Here is a 9,671-nt window from a genome sequence, read left to right as displayed (position 1 = left end):
CCTCCCCCAAATTCTCAGTAGGGGCATATAAAATATATAACTCTGCCTATGTTGTGTCAACATAGCCGGCCTCAAACCCGGATAAAAGAGGAGGGTTGTGATAGGTTTGGTGAGCCAATCAAAACTCAACCACTCTTAAACTCAAAAGATTTTGGTTGTTGTAGTCGATGAATACTGTGCATAATGTTACTGCACATCATCTTTTCATTTTTACGACAACCTTGACAATGGACCACTTGAAACAGCCTCATCGTCTTCGTGATGGAATCAACTGTGCCCACATCGGATCAGCCACACTCGAAAAATGTTCTGGACCACCGGTAGGCAAAGCGGTCAAAAACAATGGTGCCTAGCTAGCCTGTTGGTTGGTTACTAGGTGCGTCGTGATTGGGCGGTCATCAGCACATGCACATCGTCTTCAACCTTCAAAGCTAATTCAGTTAATGAGATCAGATGAATTCCGGCTCAAGAAAGGAACATTAGACTAGCTAAGATTAGTAGGCACACGAATGTGGCACCCTTGCTTGTATGGGTCAATGGCAACAACGCTTGCTTGTATGGGTCAATGACAACAACGCACGACATGTTGGCTCCGAAACTCCTCTATGGAGATAACTAGCATTGTTGATTCGGAATGTAATCATCATGGTTGATTAATGAAAAGTTCCTTTCCCAAAAAAAGACCCTCCAAAGCTGTTGCATGGCATTGTAGAAGTTTTAGGCTGTGCAACTTGTGCCATCACACACCATGATCCAGACAGCAATTCTCCACGATTAATCGAAGACCAAGAAATTAGGTGTATTTACTTTTGCTCAATAACAACAGGCAATTAAGACAAGTTTGCACCTCGGCGAAGCACAATTGAAATGTTAGTTCATTTACATGGTGAATACTTCCCAGGTCCGCATACAAAACATTTGAGCAAAGGTGCAAGCACAACATAGAGCATCAGTCAAGTTACAATTGGAATGCAGAACACAATATGCCATATGGTCTTTGAGTTTGGCCAAGCACCGTCTGGTCTACTCTTTCTTTGGCGAGAAATGGTTGCCACCGGTAGCAATTTTGAATAGATAGAATGCCGACATCAGAACACTGTGACAGTGAACAAATTAGCTCTGTTAGAGATGCATATTGTGTTCACAACAGCGATATAAATGAAATATATGAAAATTCTTCACATGGCGCTACCAGATGCACAACGTTGTATAATCCAGTGGGGGGTGCATGGTTGGAAAAGAAAAAGGAAACGAGGTTACCTGAGGCCAGCAACAACACCAGCCGGCATTATCTTTGAAGTTTCAAGGTATCTCTGCCCCATAACAAAGGTCAAGGCCAGTGCGCAAACTGTTCCACACCAAAATAAATGCACGGTTAGAGCAGAAAAAACAGATCAAGGACTCATGTTTCAGGCAAGCCCACAAGAGTAGGTACATTTCTTGCATAAGCTTCCTCATTCCTAATGGGGATTCAAGCATTGGTGATTAACATGTTACTTTTCTACTAGAGCAAACAATGTTCCAGTTAAAGTTCTGTGGAAGGAAGATATGACGATATGCTCAAAGCATTCCAGCACAGATGTAAAAGGAAAGGTACAGTTCAGTGAGTTAGAAATCTACAATCCCAAAAGACGCTTTGCTAATGAGCCTCAAAGTTTGTAGTTACAAGTAACTCATTCACATTAAAGTGGATCCGAATATCAGTCCAAATCAAACATCAAAATAAAATTTGGAAGGATCAAGCCAATAATCTAGCATCTACATGCTTACATGAGACAAGGTATCGCAGGTTCCAGCTACACATTGACACACATTCCATTAAAGAATGACGGATAACGAATTAACCTGGTCACCAGGTACTCAGACACTCCAGGACCCACGCAAAGCGCAACTTACAATGCCAAGGGGGGCAATCAGTGCCCTACTGTCTGATCATTCAATTGACTATGCTCAAAGTCCCATTCAGTAAAGTCTATTCACCTTTAATGTTATGATACACCGATGCAATTAACTGTAACTTTGAAGGGAGCATTTTACAGCAATGCATTCTATTATAACCACACCGGAACCATGCCTATGTCAACAAGAAGTGCCCTTGCCATGTCCTAAATGAAAATGGCACTATGCTGAGAAATACAACTACTCCGTTTATACTTTTATAGTGCTCAAGCACGTCTGAATAAATGTCAGGACCGGTTCTGCGTTGCTATCAACAAAGAGGAAATTTCGTGTGGCACTAATTTTCACTGACATCAGGACAGAAATCTCTAGTCCAATTCCTGCATGCGCAATAACCACAAAATCCCGATCCTAACCAAATCAAAATGTTGGAAACCACCGTCTCGATTAGTAATTCCATTCACATTGAGATCGCATAACTCCCATGATGCCCCGCCCACTTCGCATTAGTTTAACCAGTGACATATCATCCACCATCAATGACAAAAACATTTCTTCTTTTTCTGAACGGTATGATCCAAAGAGACAGAAACAAGAAAATGGCGGGGTAATCTCGACACCGTGCAGCTATCCGTTTCTTTTCTTCTGTGGTGAAGTATAAAGCATAAAATTAAATGCGCAGTTGAAATTGGAGGAAGGAGACGGAGCGTACGGGTCTCGAGCGCGAGGGCGAGGTAGGAGTTGCGGCGCTTCTCGAAGGCCTTGAGGCTGACGAACCCTGCCAGGAGGAGAAGCCCGCCCACGCCGGCGCCGCCCGCCAGGGAGGCGGTGCTGCCGCGGCGGAGGTAGCCCAGCAGGCCGCCGGCCAGGACCGCGAACCCGTAGGGGATCGTGAAGCAGAAGTCGTGCATCTCCGAAGCACCTCTCTCTCAGATCTCTCTCTCTCTCTCTCTCTGAGCCGAGATCTTGGAGACCTTTGCCTTTTCTTCTCCCTCTGTTTTTGGTCGTCGACTTGTGCTTGTGCGCGTGGTGGCCTGCGCAGAAGGGGCCAATGGTGGTTTTCTAACGGCGTTGGTTTTCCACTAAAATAAGTGGTCTAGGCCGAGGCCGCTTTCCTTGACTGTGAGTTGGATCTCATTCACCTTCCCCACACAAAAAGTCATGTTGCACATTTCACTTATTTCAGTAATACTTGTTTCAATTTCACTTTCTTTTTAGTATTTCACATATTACATATTTCAGTTGTTTGAAATATTTTCAAAACGTATATCTCAAGCATTCCAGTGCCTATTTCAATTTTATTTCATATGTTTTAGTTCACTTGTTGGTATATATTTACAACATACTCCCTCTATTTCATGATATAGCGCCTATAGTTTTTTTCTTCTAAAAGTCAAAACTTACAAATTTTGACCAAGTTTCTAGAGAAAATTAATTACATCTACAATACAAAATCCATACCGTTGGGTACACTCTCACATGTTTTTTCATATCATATATGTGTGGTATTATAGATATAGATGGTTCCATCTCTAAACTTGGCCAAACTTAGTAAAGTTTGACTTACAGAAAAATATATAGGCTTTACATTATGGAACATATGGGAGTATATCTCAAGCATTTTTATTTTAGAAACAATTAAAACCATTTCTGAAATAGTTGTTATCACTTGTGAAATGTATTTGAATCAATTTGTCAATAGTGAAATTCAAACAAGTCTTTTGCAGGTTTAAAAATTCAAACACGTTTAAAATATATCCAATGATGGTCCTTTTTAGAAGGTCTTTTTGCTAGGATTTCAAATATATAGAACAATTTAAAAAAATGAACTTATAGCTTAGAAGATATCAATAATCAATATATGCTAATAATAATAATAATAATAATATGGATGTGCTCTGATTAGGGAGAGATGGGACTGATTCTACATGCAACTAAACCTCCCTCTCTCGGCATTCTCTCACATTGACTCTCAAAGGAATTGAAACCTTTCTAGCTTGATACCGCGATATCGTCAAATCATCCAATGAAGCACGAAAACCATTTCGGTGGCTGTTCAAGTGTTGCCAGGTTTTTTGTAAGTTGTACTATTTCTATTGCTTATTCCACACCTTTTATGGCTAAAGTTAGCACGAATCATGCTCAAGGTTCAATGGTAGTTCTTTAACTGCTATGTATTGTCGCCTTTAGAATTTCCAACTTTGAATAATGGATTTTTAAGTACTTTAGTTTTGTGTAAGTTATAAAAGAGAATGTGAACTATTTCTCATTTCATTAATTTTATTTTGAGCTCTCAAGATATTTTATTTTTAGAATGGGTTGCTTTCATTTCTGTGTTTGGTTGGAGAGGTGTAACAAAAAGTGGAATATAGCTCTTTTCATTTAGATAAGATAAAAGTTGAAGTTTCGGCAACATTTCGTTTGTATTTTCAAGACAAACAATATAACAATAGACACTTGCAAGCAACACACATAACACAATTTTCAACAATGATATCATAAGGTAGTAAGTCCATTTAAATCACTCAAAAGGAGCCAAATTCACTACAACGATACATGTTAAGTTCACATACCAAATCATCCAAAAAGAACCAAACTCACTGCAACTATACATGTCAAGTTAACATACTTAATATCCGAATGCACACCAAGCACACCGACTTGAAGTTCATTACAACCACACAACCATATCGAGAGGGGGGGGGGGTAAGACAAGGGGTGGTAGCTGTAACACCCTATTAATTAAGATACAGTAATCCCCTGATAATGGTGCCATGTCATCACTTTTATTGTTGCTAATCCTCACTTGAATTAAAACCTAATTCAAATTCAAATCTGAATTAAAGTAACAAAATTAAATTTCTCAAACATGAAAAAAATGTTCAAAGTGTTGCAAATAATCCCAGAATATTTGTCATGTTGAAAGCCACATTTTACAAAGTATTTAAATACCCTAAAGTAATTAAAACAGGGGCTATAATAATAATTTAAATGCTTTTTAAATTATACAAATTCTAAACTAATTTATTTAAATGCTAAACTTAATGTGGCTGTGGCCTAATTTAAAGTACTAAATTAGGTGCAAGTTTTGTATTTTATAAAACTATTTTGTTTTAAAAAGAATTAGAAAACATAAATTAAAATAAAAAGAAAACAAAAAAGAGGAAAAAGCCCCCCCCCAATTTTCCCTGGGCCTAGCCCACCCGAACCGGCTCACCTACCTCCCCCAACCGCCTTCCCGGTTCTCCAGGCGCGACCGACCGCGCTCCCGAGCCGCGTCCCCGCCTGACCCGCCTCGCCGACGACACCACGGCGAGCAGTGGCGGCTCCAGGAATTTGCCACCAGGTATTCATGTGTATTCATTTTGTCAAAATCATTATTGTTTTTCAAAAATTGTCACTGTTTTGCCAAAATCAACATTGTTTTGTAAAATCATGGGTATTCACATGAAGACCCAAGAATACCCCTAACGCCGCCCCTAACGGCGAGCATAAGGGCATGTCCAGCGGGTAACCCTAGGGGTGCTGCCCCACTGGTTCGGGTGGTCCAGCTAGATTCAGTTGATGCTTCAAACTTGTCAGGGGATCTTCTGCAAGAGGCAGCCTCTTGGGCGGAAAAAGTGAAGAGAGATGAGAAAATGTGAGAGCAAAGATGATAGACACTGGGGTCCATGGCATGAAAGGCATGAACATTTGTTCATGTGATTGAAGAAATCAATTTTCCCATACCTAGCTGGATGCATCGGGGGCGGCAGCTACCGCTGCCCCATTGCTCATGCCCTAAGGCCTTGTACAATGGGAGGTGCTTAGAAAGGTGCTTAGAAAAATAAACCGAGTTTTTCTGAGGCACCCGTGCCTATTTTTATAGGAGAGACGCTTAGTTAAGCGTCTACACTATACAAATAAGCACCGGTGCTTAAGGAAAGCCTGATTTATTCCTCTAAGCACCTACCCTAAGCACCTCCCATTGTACAAGGCCTAAGGGCGCCAGCGCCCCCTCCTCCTCGGGCCCCCGCTCCGACTCGCCCGAAATATCTCCCCCTCGTTCTCTCTGTTACCCACGCGCTCCCCCTCTCCTCCAGATACACCTCGACGAGTGTGTCCGTTGCCAGCCACCTCGCCCCGCCGGGGCCACCATCCTACCTGCACCTCGCCAACATGTCCTCGAGCCCCGCCTCCGTCAACTACACGTCCCCGCTGAGCCACCAGACGCCGGGGAGCACCGCTGCGACCACCATGGGATCGTCTTCTTCCTTGGTCGCCGGCGCCTTCCCGTCGCTTCCGGCCTCGCGAGACCTCCCCCGAGCCCGCTTTGCTCACCTGCAGGTCCCGGTGAGCCCCTGCCTCCTTCCCCCTCTCCTCTCGTCGTCACTAGTGCCCGTAGTTGCCCTGCCACCATGGCCGAGCCCACCGTCGTGTGCGCTCGTCGCCGGCCACCTTCCGGTGACCAAATGGTCACGTGCAGTAGTCCTTCGACCTCGCATGCGTACGTAGAGCCCCCCTGTCTGTTTAGTTTGCTCGCAAACGCGCTGCCGCCGCTGTCCCGCATCAGTGCGAGCTCCGGCCGCCGCCTGTGAGCTCATCATCATTGACACCGACCGCCGCATGACCTCACACTGCCACCATTTGACGCGGGCGGGCCTCTTCTTTCCAACGGTGCCTGCAGTGCACCCAGCCGTGGGCCGTGCCGCATTTTCGGCCAACTCCAGCGAGGCACAACCGCGAAATGGCTTGCCGGAGCCCACTCTAGCGCCCCGCTAACATGACGCTGCTGGGGCCACCCCCATAGTCACTGAGTGGTGGGCCCAAGTGGCCTTGCTGACCCCCTTTGACCATGTTGACCCGGTCAACATGCTGACTGGGCAGGCCTAGCTGCTGACAGTTGGGCCCATCCTCCAATTACTAATTAAATTAATTAACTTCATTTAGTCAACTAATTACTCATTGACATGCGGGCCCAATAGTTTAATTAGTTAGTTCAGTTTAAATATAACCTCTATTTTACCCACTGTCAATGACAGGTGGGACCCAACCGTCAGGTTTGACCTGGACTGGCTGGATTGACTACTGACATTAGGTTGACATCATGCTGATGCAATATTTCTTTTCCGAATTAATTTAAATAATAATAATTTTAAAAAATGTTTAAAACTTTAAAAATAATATAAAATAATCTATAAGTCAGATGAAAATAATTTATATATGAACATTGCTTAGAAAAATCCAACGAATCGAAATATGAAATCCTTTCATCTGTCACATGCCTCTAGCATGATGAACATGGAACCTTCCCCTCTCTTTCATCTGTCCAGAAGATGTCAAACGTCGGGAAAACATCCCGAGATGTTTTCCCTCCCCGTCTGTAGCGTGTAGTACCGTGTATCACCCCTAATACTGCATATTGTCATGTCATGCATAGTGATGCATCTGTTTGCTATATATTTATTATTTCTTCCCCCTCTTCTCTCCGGTAAACCCCGAGACTAATGCTGCTCCTGATGTCGACTACACCCCTGACGACCAGACTTTTTCAGCAGAGCTGCCAGGCAAGCAAACCCCCTTGATCATTTCGATATTGCCCATTCCATTCTCTCTCTTGCGTGCATTAGATTTTGCTACTGTAAATGTTTGCTCCTATTCTGATGCATAACCTGCTTTTGTAACATGCTTTTGTACCTTACCTGCTTATCCTATATGCTTAGTATAGGTTGGTTAGTGATCCATCAGTGACCCCTCTTCTTGTCCCTGTTGCCCCGCTTGATCCCCGATGGCTCGGTCAACGTGATCAACGTTTAGGACCCAACACATCACCTCACCCCCCTTTAGTTGTACGACTCTGTAGAGCTACTATCGAGTGCCGAGGGTGATACCTTGTAACGCACTCCTGATGATACTTTATAGTGTAGCTAATCGGTCGTGGTCTTCAAGGGCGATTCCTCCTTCACCACTCCCGATAACGACTCTGTCGTGCAACCTGTTAGGTTGAACCATCGAGGGTGATTCCTCCTTAGTTCACCTTGACGGTTACATCAAATGGAATCCATCGAGGGTGATTCCTCGGATTCCCCTTTTGTGTTATGGACACATGGTTACTTGACTTTACCCCAGAAACATGATGAGAACGGGTCGGCCCGAGGGGTACCCACGAGTGATGTGAAGTCGGGTTGAAGTGGAGGGTACCCGCGAGATAATTACAAGGCACGGTCGGGCAGGTAGACCGCCCTAGAGTGGGCCGGGCCTGGCCCTTGCCGTAAGTCCCTGAGACGGGGCGATAGGAGCACTGATTGTCACCACGCGCTCTCAACACAGTAATGAGATTGGGTATTTGATCTGAGTTGGTCGTTGACCTATACGCACTAACCGCCACGCGAGATAAGTTATGGGCACTCGACGTCATACGTTTATTTTGAAAGCTCACATACGTTAGTGGCTTAGCGACGTGTGCCGGGTGGCCCGCGTAAGCACCTGCTTTGTATAAAGAGGTAGCCAGGACTAAGTCCGGCCGCGTTCGCAACCTACAGGATTACAAAGGATCATTGGCCCATGACCCGTTCACATTTAGGATGTAGACCGTTGTGCTGGCCTCTCTGTTGAGCCTAGGTAGCTCTTGGATGAGTTGACCTTCCGAGGCCGGGCATTACCCAGGAAAGTGTGTCCAGCCAGAGATGATTGAGCTTATCGGGTAATGTGGTGCACCCCTGCAGGGAAGTTTATCTATTCAAATAGCCATGTCCATGGTAACATGACGACTTGGAGTTGTATCCTATCTATGCAACTAGAACTGGATACTAGAGATGATAATTGGATATGATGGCTCCATGATTGCTTTCTCGCAGGGTGTCGAGGAAGGATCTCTGGGTGTTAATACCACAACATGCTTGCTACTTATTATATGCGAACCTGCACTCTTCTAATGCTGCAAGATGCTAGTATTTGATAGGCTAGGCTTTCCCTTCTCTTCTAGCATTTCTGCAGTTCAGTCCAAAGATATAGCCCCATTCCTTTGATACTGATGCATACTTAGTATAGATCTGATGTAAGTCTTGTGAGTACTCATAGTTGCTTTGCTACCTCTTTTCCCCTCTACCCGATTTCTGCAATCAGATGATGGAGTCTAGGAGCCAGATGCCACCACCGACGACTACTACTACCCAGTGGAGCTTACTACGACGTGTTGGCTGTCGGGGACCATGAGTAGTTAGGAGGCCCCCAGGAAGGAGGCCTTGCCTTTTCGATCGATGTTGCTTTTGTGCTAGCCTTCTTAAGGCAAACTTGTTTACTTTATGTTTGTACTTAGATATTGTTGCTTCCGCTGACTCGTTTGTATTCGAGCTGATGTATTCGAGCCCTTGAGGCCCCTGGCTTGTAATATAAAGCTTGTCTGACTTTAATTTGTGTTTAGAGTTGTGTTGTGATATCTTCCTGTGGGTCCTTGATCTTGATCGTGTGCATTTGCGTGTATGATTAGTGCAAGATTGAATTGGGGACGTCACAAATTGGTATTAGAGCCGACTGCGTGTAGGAACCCCCTTTCAAACTCCTTGGCCGAAGTTGAGTCTAACTTTTACTAACATTGTCGTGTGGCTTACGGGCCAACATCACAAATGGGTGGTATTAGGATCTTTATTCCTCGTCTATACTCTGGGACTTTGATATCTCTTCTATTCGGGTTAAATGATTTTGCTAACTCTAACATTAGGTTCCCATGATCACATCTACCCGGAGAGCTGGATTATCTGCAAATATTCCTTTGAAGTATAATGAATGATAGA

General features: G+C 44.2%; 1 protein-coding gene across 1 annotated transcript; it reads right to left on the bottom strand.

Moving 5' to 3' along the window:
• Positions 1-774: 774 nt before the first annotated feature.
• On the bottom strand, positions 775-2,956 carry LOC119340024 (protein FATTY ACID EXPORT 5-like). Its single transcript, XM_037611937.1, has 3 exons — positions 2,612-2,956; positions 1,261-1,348; positions 775-1,096 (listed from the first exon to the last, which is right to left on the bottom strand). Exons 1-3 carry the CDS (start codon positions 2,808-2,810, stop codon positions 1,024-1,026), a joined length of 360 nt encoding a protein of 119 aa, XP_037467834.1. The 5' UTR covers positions 2,811-2,956; the 3' UTR covers positions 775-1,023.
• Positions 2,957-9,671: the final 6,715 nt, after the last annotated feature.

The sequence above is a fragment of the Triticum dicoccoides genome, chromosome 7B (assembly GCF_002162155.2).
Source record: "Triticum dicoccoides isolate Atlit2015 ecotype Zavitan chromosome 7B, WEW_v2.0, whole genome shotgun sequence".
NCBI lineage: Eukaryota > Viridiplantae > Streptophyta > Magnoliopsida > Poales > Poaceae > Triticum > Triticum dicoccoides.
This window is presented reverse-complemented; position numbering and strand designations above follow the sequence as displayed.

Excerpts from the sequence above, each read along its gene's own strand:
- LOC119340024 (XM_037611937.1), bottom strand. The coding sequence starts at position 2,810 with ATGCACGACTTCTGCTTCACGATCCCCTACGGGTTCGCGGTCCTGGCC. Across the intron at positions 1,349-2,611 it reads CGCCCTCGCGCTCGAGACCC|TTTGCGCACTGGCCTTGACC; the intron begins GTACGCTCCGTC and ends GGTGTGGAACAG. Across the intron at positions 1,097-1,260 it reads GGTGTTGTTGCTGGCCTCAG|TGTTCTGATGTCGGCATTCT; the intron begins GTAACCTCGTTT and ends TCACTGTCACAG.